The 18,555-nt window shown below is 36.9% G+C and overlaps 1 protein-coding gene across 7 annotated transcripts in view; it reads right to left on the bottom strand.

Annotated features, from left to right (window-relative positions):
• Positions 1 to 18,555, bottom strand: part of GABRA2 (gamma-aminobutyric acid type A receptor subunit alpha2) — a 160,611-nt gene that overhangs the window by 77,661 nt on the left and 64,395 nt on the right. For all 7 annotated transcript variants that reach the window (XM_006056287.4, XM_025290095.3, XM_044945911.2 and 4 more), the window contains exons 5-6: positions 2,995 to 3,215; positions 623 to 705 (exon numbers count right to left, since the gene is read on the bottom strand). In XM_006056287.4, coding sequence (XP_006056349.2) covers positions 623 to 705; positions 2,995 to 3,215 — 304 coding nt within the window. The remainder of the gene's footprint in view (positions 1 to 622; positions 706 to 2,994; positions 3,216 to 18,555) is intronic.

The following is an 18,555-nucleotide window of genomic DNA, read 5'->3' as shown; positions in this document are numbered from 1 at the left end:
CTAAACAACAGCCAAATGCACAGTGCCTTTTCTGAAATACTTTTTGTACACAGAAAGTGCCCACATGGAGCAATCTTGCTCCATTGACTCTTTCAAATTTATTTTAGAAAAAAAAATCCCTCTATTATTAGAAAGTAGAAAGATAATTACAGAGATCCAGCTTCATTTTTCTTTTTTTTCACCTATTCTCTGCTGCCATTTGTGTCAGGCTGATCACTAAACAACAGAATCTATCCTTAACATTTTTACTCTCAGTTGAAAAAAAACCCACTTTATGTTGCATTTTTAATGCATTTGCACTTGAAAAAGGAGGTAAATGATAATAGTCTAGAACTTCAAGGAGCTCCCACTTTTTCATATGTATAAAAACATAGGGTGTTTTTTACTAGCAGTAAGGTAAATGACAATTAAACATAATAATTAAGATATAATGATATTTGAGAATACAGGAGGGCTAGCCAATTGATTACTTGAGGGAAGTCAGTATATTTTTTGTTTCTACATCTTGTTAGAAAAGCATTAAGCATCCCATCATATGAGAAGGAAGTACACAATTAAGTTGTGATGCTGACCATCTTTGATTTTATTGACCCAAAACATGTACCTCCATCCCCATACTTACAGCTGCCAAATTTCAGAGGACATGAGTGGGCATCCATTGGAAAATCCTCCAAGTGCATTGGACATTCAGCTTGAACTGTAAGCCTAAAAGTCAAAATTCCACTCTTTGTTTAAGTAAATTGGCAAGTCAAGATAAATCACTCCTTACTGTTGTCAATAGAATTAATGAATGATGAGGTAGGACCCTCATCATGGCATCCGATTAGGCTAATTCACATTTAAATATGCTTCTGTTCTTTCACATTTAGGCAATCATTCAGAAGATATTAGCATCAATAAAATCTGAGTGCAAGTAACAAAACCTAATTAAAAATACATTTTACTTAAGCATTTCATACTCTGTGGTTAGTCAAGAAAAAGTTATGTACATGTTTTTGAAGGTTAGTTTCCCATTAACTTCAATATTAACATCAGAAATCTTAAAGAAAAAAATGAAAAAAATCTCTACCATAAAAAGAAAGCTATTTTCTCCCAATGTTCCATCAATAACCATATAGCAAAACTGATACAAGAATTCAATAATGCCTTGGGGAAGCACCCTTCAAAATTAATAAATTGTAAATGAATATTATATACTATATATAGATACATATGAAAGTGAAAATGTTAGTTGCTCAGTCGCATCCTATGCTTTGCAACCCCATGGACTGTAACCTACCAGGCTCCTCTGTCCATGGAATTCTCCAGACAAGAATACTGGAATGGGTTACCATTTCCTCCTACAGGGGATTTTCCCAACCCAGAGATAGACTCCAGATCTCCTGCATTGCAGGCGGATTCTTTACCATCTGAGCCACCCAGGAAGCCCATAAATATATATATATATACATATATATATATATATCTTAGAAATATATTTTTGAGACTAGACTGTTAATCAAATGGACAGAAGTCCATAATTGTTGAATTATAAATGTTAAAGAAATATATTTTGTATCTTCAAGGTCACATTAAAGAGTAATCATAGCAAATTTATTATAAAGAAAATTATCGATTATTCCATTTTGCACAAAGGTAAAGTTAAAATAGGTACTAATTTGAAATTACAGATGAATCTCTTATAATGACCAAAACAAATGTGACCAACAATTTAATTATAATGTATATACTTCTAAGAGCTTCCCAGGTGGCTCAGGGGTAAAGAATCTGCCTGTAAATGCAGGAAATGCAGGAGATGTGAGTTGAGTTCAATCCCTAGGTTGGGAAGATCCCCCGGAGCAGGAAATGGCAACCCATTCTGGTATTCTTGCCTGGAAAATTTTGTGGACAGAAGAACCTCGGCGGGGGGCTTGGAGGAGGGGAGGGGCGTGGCGCTACAGTCCATGGGGTTGCAAAAAGGCAGACATGACTGAGCACAAAAGCATATACTTTTAAGAGAGTATTTAAGTAGAATTCTATGCAATTTTTCCCCAAATCCCAAGTGTCCAATTTTTTCTTAATTCACAGGACTGATTAATGTGTAAAACCAAGTAGGATATGATAATGTATTGCAAGATTCAACAAGAGAAGCAGGATGAATAGCTAGCTTGCAATTTAGACAATGGTCATTTAGTAATAAAACTAAAAAAAAGTTTTTTCTTTAAAGATCAGGACTGCATATTGTCCCTTCTTAAATAACTTTCACAACTGAAATTTACCACTTAACATTTCACATGAAATAATAATACATCAAGTGCCTGGAATAAACATCTGTCTATATATTGCTGATGAAAGTTATTTATTTATACAAAGTCTTTATCAAATTTTACATTTTAGATTATACATCATTTTATTAGATTTGTAATTGTTTTCCTTGCTACATAACATTTTAAAAGATTAATTTGTGAGAAGAGTTAAAATGGAATAGTTGCTAGAGTCAACAACTATATATTTCTTTAGATAATTTTTAAGATTGTATCATCTGAACTTGGAGTTACAAGGGATCTCTGAAGTTATAAAAGTATTTTTTCGTTCCTAAAGAGGATCAAAATAGTAAGTGATATTTAGTAAAAAAAAGGACTTAAAATTTTGAAGGAATAGTTCATGAGATATTAAAAATAAAACTTCATCCTAGTATAAAGAACATTTTAAACCATACTGTTAAAATTGAACTTAACTCCAATGTAGTATGAAAAGTAAATTGACAAAAAAAAATAAATTTTTAACAGCTAAAGCAATTTTTAACTTTTAACACACTAAAATGAGATTCAAACTCATAAATACTACTTTACCTTGCTTTTTAAGATTCAAGCATTTACAAAACATATTCTGGTTATCTCAATAATCTGTTATAAAGGCATTCAACTTGCTAGTACTTGATACCTAGTTTGGCTGGTTGGTTAATACATAGATTCCTCAGTATTAAAAGGCAACATATCAGATCTAAACATATACCTCATTGTGTACAGAAGGGTCCCATCATCCTGGATTCGGAGAAGCTTATTTGGCATTGTCATATTGTGTGCCACCGATTTCTTCCCATTGTGGAAAAAGGTATCTGGAGTCCAGATTTTGCTGGCCATTAAATTGTTGAGTCGAAGGATGTTCATAGGACCTTTAAATTTTAATCGTTCATCTTTCCATTTTTGTCGAAAGAAAACATCTATTGTATATTCCTGAAATAGAAAATAGAATTTTTGAAAATAATAATTATTTTAGATACAAGGATACTATAAAATTGGAAAAAAGTAATAATACAGTTTAAAAACAGAGAAAACTATTTTGAGAAGTGAATTTTGAAAAATCATTCCTTTATATTTATCAATAATTGTTGCCATTTACAAAAGGATAAAGCATGTATATTCACACAATTAGCTACACATTATGAAAAGAAAAAGAGAAATACTTTCTCTGACCTCATTCAGTTGAATAAAGTCTTAGTCAAACTGTTTTACTGCATTGTATGGTTTAAAATTACCTGGACAAGGGGAATGCTTGAGCAGAGTCTAGGTGGATTTGTCCCAAATTACTTAATCATTTATCTCAAGAATGAATAAGAGGGCAGCCTGATTCTCAGTAGCAAAATAAAAAAGGAAGGGCAAAACAGCAACTCTTAAACATACACACTGTCAGATTTGAATGACATTTTCTGTTGCCAAAGAAACTATGAAATATCTTATTGCTTTTTTAACCCTAAAAAAATGATGAGATATCATATTGTTAACAAGAAATTGTTAGGAGATGATGATTTCAATAAAGTTTATTTTATGAATTAGTTGTAATGAAAATAATTTGACAAGGTATTAGAATACTAAAAATATTAATGCTTTGCAAAAAAACACCCCCAGGTTACAATGTACCTTTAAATATTCATTCAGACCAACTATTGATCACTTCCTCTATTATCATTCTTCAATACTTTAAGTTGATTTAGTCAATCTGTCTCTCTCTCTCTTTCATCCTCCCTCTTTATCATTCCCCACCTCCCTTTTCTCATTCTCTCTCTGTCCTTCTTGGGACAAGAGAATGCATACATTTTAAATATGTACAATTCACAATTGTGATCAATACTGACAATTTATTGGATATTAAAATTTTGGTCAATGTATGTTTGTGCAAAAACTTTCATGATAAATAACTAAAATGTTCAGTTATGCCTCTGAGACTGGAAATTCAGAAAGTGTCCTTTGAGCACAAAGCCACAGTTATCACATGTTTGAAAATAAACACCTTAGCAGTTGGCAATTTCACTCAACTAGAATTGTCTGTTTAGAAAAAGACATTAAAAATGTCACATACTTATGACAATATCAAATTATTCGTACAAACCTCACTTAAGGAACTTCCCTGGTGACTCATATGGTAAAGCGTCTGCCTACATATCGGGAGAACCCGGTTCGACCCTGGGTTGGGAAAATTCTCTGGAGAAGGAAATGGCAACCCACTCCAGTACTCTTGCCTGGAAAATCTCATGGACGGAGGAGCGTGGGAGGCTACAGACCATGGGGTCGCAAACAGTCGGACACAACTGAGCGACTTCACTTCACTTCTTCACTTAAGTAAATGATTCTGAACAATTCCTCAAAAATTGAATGGATAAAGGTAATACTAGTCAACCACTGCCGCTGCTGCTGCTAAGTCGCTTCAGTCGTGTCCGACTCTGTGCGACCCCATAGACAGCAGCCCACCAGGCCCCCATCCCTGGGATTCTCCAGGCAAGAACACTGGAGTGGGTTGCCATTTCCTTCTCCAATGCATGAAAGTGAAAAGTGAAAGTGAAGTCGCTCAGTCGTGTCTGACTCCTAGCGACCCCATGGACTGCAGCCTACCAGGCTCCTGCGTCCATAGGATTTTCCAGGCAAGAGTACTGGAGTGGGGTGCCATTGCCTTCTCCATAGTCAGCCACAGGTAATGATATATGGACAGAAGTAAAGAGTGGCTCTGGGTCCTAAACCTTAGCAGAAAATATCACCACCTAATCTACCCTCACTGTGATTCAGTCACTTTTAAAAATTTAATTTATAGAAATATAGCTCAATTAAAAAAAAACTAGATGAGTTTTTAAAATTTGTTTATTTATTTTAATTGGAGGATAATTACTTTACAATATTGTTATGGCCCCTGCCATACATCAACATGATTTGACCATAGGCATACATGTGACCTTATAAGTTTGTGCTATCTGATATGTTTTTATGTAAATGTTTCTTTGCAAATGTGGTTTTGCCAAATTCATGTCTGATGTGAGCATATTGGACACTTACTTGTTCAGTAAATAAATATATTTTACAACTTTTTATAAAACTTCAAATTTTCTATTTCTGTAAAACTATGTGATGTTTATCTGTTTCAGAAATTCTTGCTAATAGGAAACCTTTCCTATAGACCCCTCACATGGAGATACTCAAGGTTTCCAAACAGCAAGTTTCAGGTGAGCTCCTTTTTTTTTTTAACCTTTTTATTTTGTATTGGAGTATAGCCCATTAACAACGTCGTGATAGTTTCAGGTGAACAGCAACGAGACTCAGCCATAAATATTTTAAACTATTTTTAAGTACACTGTTTTTGAGCCTTCAAAGCATCCCAAGTGTACTCTGCCATCCTAGGCACAGTGACTGTGCATTTATCTCCTCCTCCCCACAACCAGGCACATTCATGTTACACTCTAGGCTTCCCTGGTGGCTCAGATGGTAAAGTGTCTGCCCTCAATGTGGGAGACCCGGGTTCGATCCCTGGGTCGGGAAGATCCTCTGGAGAAGGAAATGGCAACCCACTCCAGTACGCTTGCCTGGAAAATCCCATGGACGGAGGAGCCTGGTGGGCTACAGTCTATGGGGTTGCAAAGAGTCGGAAACGACTGAGCGACTTCACTTTCACTAGGCAGTTTTAACAATTCCAAACCTTGCCATTCCTCAGATAAAGCAAGTGCTCCACCTCCCTGGGTCAAGAACTCAACACTCAACCACACTCCCAGTCCCCTAAACACCTGGATTAAACACTGTTTATCTGTTTAGAAGAAAGTCTGTTTATCTTTACTACTTCATAAAGCTTTCCATTACTACAACACGATATACTGCAATTATAACTTTGTTCTTCTTATATTTAGATACCTTATCTAAATATAAGAAGTAAATGGTTTTGCTAGTAAATAATATATATTATGATACTGGTACTCTCACTATGTCCACTCCCACTAAATGGATAGTCATGTGAGTACGTCATCCTATGGGAAGAGAAGAAGCTACAACAGGGAATGGTCAAGGGATGCCGGTCTCATCCACATTCAGTGTACTGTGATTTGTACTCAAGTAAATTTTCAAGTTATAATATCTAGTTTGGATTAAACTAACTACAGTGAAAATAAATTGACTTAAAAAAATCACTGCTAAGTGATACCATGGATTAAAGAAAACACTAATAATTATACAATCCAAGTGGACAACAAGAAAAAGGGATATCACTTCTATGACTAACATGAGTTCTTCATTAGTCATATAAAAATGATGAACTAATCAACTCTACAGAGAAATATGCAAAAGCAAATTTATAATTTTCAGTAAAGATAATTAAAATGTGAGTTTAAACCCACTGTATTTAATGATGAGCTTCATCTGAAGCACATGTACCATGAAATCCTGGTTAATGATAGTATAAGGACATTGCAAATACTAAGTTGTTTTGAAAACCAAACACCCAGAATATGAAGATGTATATCCAGAATTGGTGGATGGGTTTCATAAAAATTGGCATGATGGTTCAGTAACCAGTAACCAATAATACACTTCTTAAACTTGAATTTATTTCTCTTTCTTCTCCTATAGCAGTTATTGAGACAAGTATTAAAATTATATGAATTTAGAATCAGATGATTGCTATATTATAAACTATTAAAGCAAGATATATAAAAATAAAGCACATTTAAACATAGTAATTGTTAAAATATTCTCAGGAATAAAAATATTAGGTAGAGTAAAAATAAATCTATTTTAAAAGTTATATAATGATTATTCCTGAAAATAATATGTATTTAAAATTAATCTCATTCCAATTTCTGATTTTGTGCTTCTCACAATACTTCAATGTATTAGTACAAAAGCATATAGATATGTAAACAAGTACAATTGATTCACTAGTTTTTGTGGTTTTGATTTCAAGATTAAAATAGAGGGAAAGGAGACATTTCAATTGAATAATATGTACTGCATATCCACTAAGTTACATCAGGATTTCCAAACAAATTATTTGCATATTTACTTTGATATATATACGTATATATAATGTATATATACATATACATTATATATATTATATATATAATGTATATGTGTATATATATTATATATACATATATAATGTATATATACATATATACATATATATATCATATATATGTATATATATAATATATATACATATATCAAATTAAATCACATGTAACTCACATTCACAGTATTTGAAAAGAATATTCTTGAAAGGTTTCTTAAAATAAATCTCAAGTTTGTCATGAATATACACTAATAAAATAATTACTTGATTTGTGTGTTGCAAGAAAATTGCCAGAGAAGTACAAACAGTACAGCTTCTTCATACAAACAAGACTTGGTCCCTTGAACAAAGCTTCTAAAGAAATAACACCAAGATCAACTACAAAATTGCTCAGAGAAAACATAAACAACTAAGGAGCAAATTTAGAAAGAAACTAAAAAGTTTCATAAGGACATATCAGCATGCAGCTATCCTCTGGCTGGTATACAGGACACTTGAGACTGTAGAAACGAAAGAGTTGAAGAATCCATACGCTTAAAGATTTGAGAAACTCTTTAAGGGAAATTTAATCAAACATCTCTGTTTTATAGATGGATTTATAAACAAATTTAGTGACTGCCCTATTTCCAATCAGGCAAGGGACAGAACTCAGACAAGGATGCGTTTTCCAGCCCAATGTCTTTACTGCCACTGAGTATTATTTCCATCAAATGTATTGCAAATAAGGATATCACTCTCTATTGCACAGTTAATTGGATAAATATGATTTCAAGGACACATTAACTTAGTGAAGACAGCATATTTCTTACTGCTTGGCTACATTAATTATAAGCCAGTGCTTGTAGCCAATTTCTGAAGAATTTTATCTACGCACTAAAACATGACCAAATTGCAGGACTGCTCTTGGAGTGATTTCTCATTTACTTTGATTTACTGAGTGTATTTTAAAGTACCAAAATTTATTTCATTATACCCTTTTGCTATTGAAGGATAGTCTCCTTAAAGTTTCAATCTGTGTTTCTTTTATCATGAAGAAAAATGCGGTTTATGAGGCAGGTATACAGCAATTGAAGAAATAACACCCTGAGACGATACAAGAATGTAAGTTCCAACATTTTCAGTTGGTACTCAAAGGGGTGGGAATTAAGAATCTAGCCTGGTATTAGCCCTGCAAAAATTGCAAACAGTAAGAAGCTTAAGAACAGATCAGCAGTGTCAATAAACCCAATTAGTACCCATCATAAAACCTTATTATGCAAAGAAGCTCACACAAACAGACCGCAGATCACCACAGCTACTGAATTTTTGGACTATTGTATGGGCACGATGTCTGGGCTTTCTCTTTGGATCTAGATGCCTGGCAAGTTTACAAATTAGAAGCTGTTACTAAAGATTCAGATTCTAACAGTAAATGATTTAAAATATCTAATCAAAGAACTTAAAAAGATTAATAGTTAAAATATGTCAATTGCAATTCATTTTGACACAATGTATTGTTTAAAATTCATTCAGTTCAGTTCAGTTCAGTTCAGTCGCTCAGTCGTGCCTGACTCTTTGCCACCCCATGAATCACAGCACACCAGGCCTCCCTGTCCATCACCAACTCCCGGAGTTCACTCAGACCTCTATGTCCATCAAGTCAGTGATGCCATCCAGCCATCTCATCCTCTGTCATCCCCTTCTCCTCCTGCCCCCAATCCCTCCCAACATCAGAGTCTTTTCCAATGAGTCAACTCTTCGCATGAGGTGGCCAAAGTACTGGAGTTTCAGCTTCAACATCATTCCTTCCAATGAAATCCCAGGGCTGATCTCCTTCCGAATGGACTGGTTGGATCTCCTTGCAGTCCAAGGGACTCTCAAGAGTCTTCTCCAACACCACAGTTCAAAAGCATCAATTCTTTGATGCTCAGCCTTCTTCACAGTCCAACTCTCACATCCATACATGACCACAGAAAAAACCAGAGCCTTGACTAGACGGACCTTTGTTGGCAAAGTAATGTCTTTGCTTTTGAATATGCTATCTAGGTTGGTCATAACTTTCCTTCCAAGGAGTAAGCGTCTTTTAATTTCATGGCTGCAGTCACCATCTGCAGTGATTTTGGAGCCCAGAAAAGTAAAGTCTGACACTGTTTCCACTGTTTCCCCATCTATTTCCCATGAAGTGATGGGACTGGATGCCATGATCTTCGTTTTCTGAATGTTGAGCTTTAAGCCAACAGCCTTATTAATTATGCAGCAGTATTTCCATTGAACAGGTAGGGAATATTTCAGAAGTCATATCATTAAAAAAAGAGAAAGAAATCCAACATTTGAACTAAAACCTTAAGTTTCCTGACACTATGTTCTTTTTGTTGTACCATACATAAAAACAATCCTTGGAGGTAGGACAGAAATTTCTTTCTTTATAGACTAAAATATAGACTCCAGTCAAGTGTCATGGAAAGTTACAGGAAGAATTTAGTTTCAGGTTGAGAATCAGAGTTTTGAAATTGTCAAAGTCTTCTTTCCATATTTAAAACTGACTCAAACACAAGATGGAAAAATAACAACAATAATAAGCTGAGTGACATGAAATAGATGTTAGGTGAATGGGCTCATAAGTCAAGTAGACCAGGGTACTTGACCTTGAACAGGTTACTTAATCTCTTTTATTTCAGCCGACTTATCTGTAAAACAGTGGCAATTATACAACTTATTTCTTATAAGGATGAAGTGGGATAATACATGTAAAGTTCTTAGAAATAGTTTGGATTTCAAAGAAGGTAGCCTGGTATAGCCTGGTATAAATCACCTTAGCAGTAGCCTTCTTCCCCAACTCCCCAAACTCAAGAAAAGGGTGGCCTGACAAGAGAATGACACCCATCCATAAAAGGCCACAAGGTAAAGTGCCAGAGGCAGAGACTAAGTAGGACGCCCCAAGAGAACTATAAAAGAATAAACCAGCTGTGTTTTTGGTGTTTTGGATAATAGAGGTCATTGAAAGGAAATCACATGCATGCCCCATGAGAGGTCCTGCGTTTATCTAACAGCCATACAAATGTCACTGACTGCCAAGAGAGAACCACCTACAGAACGGCTAAGTAAAAAGATATTTCCTAATCTCCCAATTCATCCCACCCTCTGCTCCCCACCCTCGTGGCCACATGTCTGTTCTCCACGTCTACGTCTCTATTCCTGCCTTGGAAACAGGTTCATCAGTACCATTTTACTAGATTCCACATAAATGTGTTAGTATATGATATTTGTTTTTCTCTTTCTGACTTACTTCACTCTGTACCATCGACTCTAAGTCCATCCACATCTCAACAAATGACCCTATTTCATTCCTTTTAGTGGTGGGATGGGGAGGGTGGGAGGGAAGTCCAAGAGGCAGGGGATGTATGTATGCATATGGCTTATTCACTTCAGAGACTAGCACAATTTGGAGCAATTATATTCTGATAAATGTATAAACACACCTGAAAAATGTTTACCAATAAAAAAGATATTTTCTTCCTTTTTACAATCTCCCTTTTCATTGCCTCAACTCTAGAAAGACCCAGAAAGAGGAGAAGAATAGTCGATCACAGCCCACCAGCCACTATGCAACCCTTACCTGTGACTATGGCTGAGAAGAGGAGAGAAGCTCTAAATGGCATAAAATATTGATATTTAAATTGGACTGGATGGAGCTCTTTGATTTTGAAAGTGAACAGAAGCTACAAGAGGCACCCGAGACATTACATGATATGGGGAAAGAAGATCCATAGAATGAAGTGCTGTTAATTGTGCTTTTGAATTTCTAAAGCCCTTGGGATGAAGTCCAAAGGCTTTCTTATAGCCTCCCAAGCCCTGCAATGGTCTCTCCCTCCCTTACCTCCGCAGTCTCATGCTTAGCAATTGTCCATACCCTCTGCCTATAGCAATATTGGCACTGCAGGGCATCATGTGTCATGCTTCACCTTACTACTCAAACTCATGGAATTCCCCTGCAGTCTCTTCCCTATCAACCCCTACATCTGGAAATGTTCACTCCACATTGAGAACAAGGACAATGACCACCTTCTTCAATGCATCACCAGTATCTAACTGCCCAGAACATAGGAGGTAAACACTTATTAGTCCGTGAATAAACAAATGAGAGGAATCACTGGGAATTTAGTGTAATAACAAGGATTCTGGGCCATAACAGCTCAAATGGTACACAAGGAGAAAGACATCGGCAGGGGCAGATGGTAGTGCAATCCCCTAATCCTTACATTCCCAAGTGTGCGATGTGAATGGGTATGTGTATGCATGCCTATGTGACTATATTAAACTAATCACAGCAAGCTCTTTTTCTATATAATATTTATGTATTAAAATATACTGACACATATCGATAAAGCCATGAGATAATAAGATCTGTGGTAACAGAAATCTACTATGTTTCAAGTTTGATTTGGAGATGCTTTTATGGAGTTTTTGGGCAGCTGGCTATAAGGCCCTTCATGATTTGGTTCTAAGTTGTTTTCTAGTCTCCTGTCCCCCAAATCCAGAAAAGCATTCTAGGCTGCAGTCACACTGAACTTTTTAAAGTTTACTAAATTCATCAAGCTCTTTCACTTTGTGCTAAAACACTCATCCTGTTACGTAGCTGACCAAAGTTTGTCCTCCTCTGCTATCTTTCTTCCCTAGAAATCTTCTCAGATATAGACATCCTCTACCCATATGCTCACTACTACCATATCAATCCATAAATACTTCAATAAAAACATGACCACACTGTTTTAAGATTGATGACTTTTTCCTTAACTGTGCCCCCACTACACTGTGAGCAACACGAGGGCAGCCCTGCTTATACTTAAGTATTCAGCTCCCGACACTGACAGATAGAGTGTGTACTCAGCAATCTGGTTGAAAAGACCAAACACAACTCATGTCTAGTAGCTCAGGCTGCAATAAAGAAAAAAGACATACAGAGTTTTATAATCCAGCATGGAAGTTCATCAAAAGGAGGCAAAGTCATGTTGTGGAGCATGGGGATCAGAAGGATTGACTCTGCTTGGAGTAGCCTAGAAAAACATCAGGGAGGATGAAATTTGAGCTTGGTTTTGAATAAATGAAAGCTCTCCAGTTGGCAAAGCAGGAGGGAAGGCATAACAAGAAGAGGGAAAAACATTTGCAAGGCCACTGAGTTGTTAAAGATAATGGCAGGTTCTGAGAACAGCGAGAAGTTCAATGCAACTTTAAAAAAAAGCCTGTCTGACAGTCAATGCCTTACAGCTATTGCCCTCTGCCTTCCCTCCTTGCCTCAACCACGCGGCTTAAAAATGTTGCCTCCACTCTTTCTCCATTTCCTCACCTCCCACATGCCTCAACCCACTGCAATCTGGTTGCTTTTACCATGATCAACAAATATTCTTAATCTAATGATACAGCTAAATCCTTTCCTTGGCTTTACCATAATTTATGACACTGTTGTTCTCTCCCTACTTTTGTAATGAATGCTCTCTTGCACTAGCATTAAAATCACATTCTCCTGGTGTTGCAGTTAACCCTTGGAAAAGTGCCCATGGCACCTCAGACCTTCTGTGTTTGACAGTCATCTACGTGTAATGGTTTCTCCTGGAGAATGTAGGGGCATACATTAGTGATGCTGTCTATTATTCCTCATGGCATATAAATTCTACAGAGTTCTCCCTAAAAGACAGGCCCCACCCTTGTAACCTTGGGAAAGAACATGCAACCACTGCAAGTTTTATTTTAAAAATCACTTCATGTTCAGAAGCCACAGTTGTTTGTTATTTAGTTTATACAAAAGCATAGGGGAGTAGAAAGGAATGCTCTCCCCAGAGGCAGTCAGGTGAAGTATGACTGCATGTGCTTAGTTCCTACAACCCTTCTTGCTGCAGAAAAGTGATGGCTGGAGTCAAACCACCTTTACCTGCATTCTTTTCTGTAACTATTACCCCACTCCCTAAATGAGGTTTTCAGTTCAGTTCAGTTCAGTCGCTCAGTTGTGTCCGACTCTTTGCGACCCCATGAATCGCAGCATGCCAGGCCTCCCTGTCCAACACCAACTCCCAGAGTTCACCCAGACTCACGTCCATTGAGTCAGTGATGCCATCCAGCCATCTCATCCTCTGTCGTCCCCTTCTCCTCTTGCCCCCAGCAAAACCTATGGGTTCATCCCATTACCAACTGAACCATACCTCCTTCAGGACACAGAATCCTACCTGGACTGAGGGCTGTAACTGATACAGATACCTGACTACTGAACATCATTGAGTCTGATAAGGAAGGAAAAGCAGTGCTCTCCAATGTTTATTATTAAGGATCAAAGCACAGTCTAGTTGAGAGAAGGGAATGCTCCTCCATTCTGACAGACATCCTTGGTTGCTCCTTCTCAGTCTCCTCTACAGTCTTTTTAATCCTCCTCTATTCTAGAGTTTCTGTAAAAGCATGATTACCATATCACTCTAATCTCTTTCCTTGTACAAGTTCATGTATGCCCACGGTTTCAGCTTTCAGATGACTCCTGAGCCATCTGCACTCTAAGCCTTTCTCTTGAGCTCGATGTATGCCTGCTTCCTAGACATCTCCAAGTAAATATCTTATAAAGACCCCAGCCTAATATGTCCAAAACATATTCATCCCTCAGACACGAAAACAAAAGCAAACAAACTTTTCTTCCAGTGTTCCATATCCCAGTGAATGGTACCATCATCCATCCAATGCTCCCAAACACTCATCCTATATTTCTCCTGCAACCCCTACCTCCAAAATGTCACCAAAGCTTGTCAGCACTATCGCATCCTTTAAATCTTTTCAGTTTTGTTTTTTTTTTTTATCTTCAGTCTTTCTACCTGACCCAGTCAGCAATTATTTCTTGCCAGGTATACAGAAGCTTTCAAACAATTCTATCCTTTTCTTGCCCTCTAATATAAATTACTAGATTGCAAAAAATCTGACTCTTCACATGCCCTCTATATTACCCCACCCTCAAACACAAAAACAAAAACAAACAAAACTTTTCTTCCTATGTTCCATATCCCAATGAATAGTACCATCATCTATCCAATGCCCCAAGCCTTCAACCCTATGATGCTTTTTGGCTTCCCTCAGCATAGAGTTGAATACTTCAACCTGTTAAAAGGCAGACTGTCATGCCCTACAACAAGCAATTATGATTCCACAGATCTTAGAACAAGCCTAGGAAATAACTTTTTAAATAAATACTTCTACTGATCCCAACACATTTCTATTAATCTCATTATGAGGAAAATTATTAAAAACTCTAGCTAGGAAAGTGCTGAAAAACACGGGCTGAATGTTCCCTAAATCTAATTCTCATGCTTCCAAAATATCAATAACTTTACAATAGTCAAATTCTACATTCTGGCTTTAAAATGAGTACATATTATTAAATTATCTTTGATCTATAGTATTTGCCACATTTTTAGTCATTTTCTTTATTTAGACACATTTCCAAATGTCAATTGCTGATAAGGATCAACACCTTAAACTCAAGATCAATTTTCAACCAAATATCAAGCTGTAATAATTCTCTAACCTCCTTATGATGTTAACTCAGTTCAGTTTACTTCAGTCGCTCAGTCGTGTCCAACTCTTTGTGACCCCATGGACTGCAGCAGCCAGGCCACCCTGTCCATCACCAGCTCCCAAAGTTTATTCAAACTCATATCCATTGAGTCAGTGATGCCATCCAACCATCTCATGCTCTGTCGTCCCCTTCTGCTCCTGCCTTCAGTCTTTCCCAGAATGAGGGTCTTTTTAAATGAATCAGTTCTTCGCATCAGATGGCCAAAGTATTGGAGTTTCACCTTCAAAATCAGTCTTTCCAATGAATATTCAGGATTGATTTCCTTTAGGATGGACTGGTTGGATCTCCTTGCAGTCCAAGGGACTCTCAAGAGTCTTCTCCAACACCACAGTTCAAAGGCATCAGTTCTTCTGTGCTCAGCTTTCTTTATAGTCCAACTCTCACATCCATACATGACAAGTGAAAAAACCATAGCCTTGAATAGACAGACCTATGTTGGCAAAGAAATGTCTCTGTTTCTTAATATGCTTTCTAGGTTGGTCATAACTTTTCTTCCAAAGAGCAAGGATCTCTTAATTTCATGGCTGCAGTCACCATCTGCAGTGACTTTGGAGCCCAAAAAAATAAAGTCTGCCACTGTTTCCATTGTTTCCCCATCTATTTGGATGAAGTGATGGGACCAGATGCCACGTTCTTAGTTTTCTGAATGCTGAGTTTTAAGCCAACATTTCACTCTGCTTTTCCCTTTCATCAAGAGGTTCTTTAGTTCTTCTTCACTTTCTGCCATAAGGGTGGTGTCATCTGCATATCTGTGGTTACTGATATTTCTCCTGGCAATCTTAATTCCAGCTTGAGCTTCATCCAGTCCAGCATTTCTCATGATATATTCTGCATATAAGTTAAATAAGCAGATTGACAATATACAGCCTTGACATACTCCTTTCCAAATTTGGAACCAGTCCCTTGTTCCATGTCCAGTTATAACTGTTGCTTTCTGACCTGTATACAGATTTCTCAAGAGGCAGGTCAGGTGGTCTGGTATTCCCATCTCATCAAATTTTCCAGAGTTTGTTATGGTCCACACAGTCAAAGGCTTTGGCATAGTCAATAAAGAAGAAATAGATGTTTTTCTGGAACTCTCTTGCTTTTTCCATGATCCAGTGGATGTTGGCAATTTGATCTCTGGTTCCTCTGCCTTTTCTAAAACCAGCTTGAAGATCTGGAAATTCTCAGTTCATGTATTATTGAAGCCTGGCTTGGAGAATTTTGAGCATTACGTTGCTATTGTGAGACGAGTGCAATTGTGCAGTAGTTTGAGAATTCTTTGGCATTGTCTTTCTTTGGGATTGGAATGAAAACTGACCTTTTCCAGTCCCGAGGCCACTGCTGAGTTTTCCAAATTTGCTGGCATATTGAGTGCATCACTTTCACAACATCATCTTTTAGGATTTGAAATAGCTCAACTGGAAATCCTTCACCTCCACTAGCTTTGTTCATAGTGATGCTTCCTAAGACCCACTTGACTTCACATTCCAAGATGTCTGGCTCTAGGTGAGTGATCATACCAATGTGCTTATCTGGGTAGTGAAGATCTTTTTTGTACCGTTCTTCTGTGTATTCTTGCCACCTCTTCTTAATATCTTCTACTTCTGTTAGGTCCATACCATTTCTGTCCTTTATTGTGCTCATCGTTGCATGAAATGTTCCTTTGGTATCTCTGATTTTCTTGAAGAGATCTCTAGTTTCCCATTGTATTGTTTTCCTCTATTTCTTTGCATTGATTGCTGAAGAAGGCTTTCTTATCTCTCCTAGCTGTTCTATGGAACTCTGCATTCAAATGGGTATATCTTTCCTTTTCTCCTTTACCTTTTGCTTCTCTTCTTTTCACAGCTATTTGTAAGGCCTCCTCAGACAACTATTTGCCTTTTTTCATTTCTTTTCCTTGGGGATGGTCTTGATCCCTGCCTCCTGTACAATGTCACAAACCTCAGTCCATAGTTCTTCAGGCACTCTGTCTATCAGATCTAATCCCTTGAATCTATTTGTCACTTCCACTGTACAATCGTTACGGATTTGATTTAGGTCATGATATTAACTACTGAACTGCACAATATCCCAATAACTTCTAGGGTTTCTAAGAGATAATGTACTCTGTGTTTTCATAAGATAGACAATTATTTACCCAAGGGGATTTATATGATCAATAAACCAAGGTTACCACTTACCTGACTTCCTCCTTTTAATGACCTAATGGTAAACTCTAGATCAGAAATCTTGATATGACTTCAAAGTGTCCATTGTTTAAGATCTAACCACTTGGTCTGAGGTTCTTAGTCTAGGTTTCAGTGCAATGGTTGGTGGCTGTACCACTGTGTCTGAAGAATATGGTCACATAGTGAAAATGCTTACTAGAATGGGAAAAGATCTCCTATGCAGACCAAACACAAAGGGAAAAAACACACACTGAGGAGTTATAAATTGCTTAAATGTGCAATTAGATATTACCTACTCTGTCAATTAGCTACTAGTGCATTCCCAAGTTTACCTTCTTACTCATGGATTTTTTTTAAAGTTGAATTTTTGTAAAAAATCAACTTAATTGCAAACACTGCAATTAGAATCTTTAATTATAATTTAGGTCTGCAACTTTCTTTGGGCAATTATGCTAGTTAATGATTGTGAGACAGCAGTATGTGTGTGTGTGCTTGCTCCTTTGGGTCTTAGTTCTTTTTGCTAGGATGCTTTTTTCCTCTCAGGCTAATGTCACAACAAATCTCATCACTGACCTGCACAGGCAGACTTAGGAGTTTAGGTTCTGCTACCAAATATGCACATTGCATGGAAATAAGAGTATCAACTAAGTCTCCCAAAGTGAAATTAAATTTATTCTTTACTATTTACCTATTAACAAACTGCTTCTGTAAGATATGAATTAGATACCTTCATATCCAGTTTTATGTATGGGCAGTAATAACATGAGTATCCTGCCCCTCTGTATCATAATAAATTTCTTTATGTTTAGAGTAGCACACATAAGTTTCATTTCCTGACCTGGCCATCCATGCTAACATGAATTCAAACTTTTGCTCATTATTTTCCTTGCTTTCCAACAAAAGTAATATCGATTTAAAATCATTCCATGTGAACAACATGAAGGCCAAATCATTTCTATTTCACATGTGTAGAAATTAAGCTCTGTCTTCTCTAACAGATTTACAATATGAGGGAGTAGCTGTGTCTGTGTTACACATGTATATAGATTAAGCAACTTTCATTTTCTTCTCTAGATTTGGACAAAACTCAAACAGTAGCTGTTTAGTGATCAAACTATCTCTGGACTCTTCCCTCAAAATCCTCTTCATATCACACACTATGATATATATGTATTATTTGTGAATGACCCTTCAGCTCCAAATTCATCCTCTTTTCCCTTTCTTTGAGACATGGGAGAAGCACTCTGTACACTCTGCTCCTTCATCAGCTCATGTAATGTTAGACCTTGTCATTAGAGGATACTGCCACGTTTTTAGCAAATAAAGAGGGCTTTCTTTCCTGGTTCTCTTCCTGATTTAGCTGCATTGTTACCCTTTGGTTCAGCTTCAAAGGACTGCCATGCTGTGAGTTTTCAGCCAGCAGGCACAATATTCCTCTGACCAGCTTCAGCATGTACCTTCATACGTTTCTAACCTGGCTGTGTCTTCACCAGTGGCAGGTGTATCCTCCTC

Source organism: Bubalus bubalis, chromosome 7, assembly GCF_019923935.1.
Source record: "Bubalus bubalis isolate 160015118507 breed Murrah chromosome 7, NDDB_SH_1, whole genome shotgun sequence".
Taxonomy (NCBI): Eukaryota; Metazoa; Chordata; class Mammalia; order Artiodactyla; family Bovidae; genus Bubalus; species Bubalus bubalis.
This window is presented reverse-complemented; position numbering and strand designations above follow the sequence as displayed.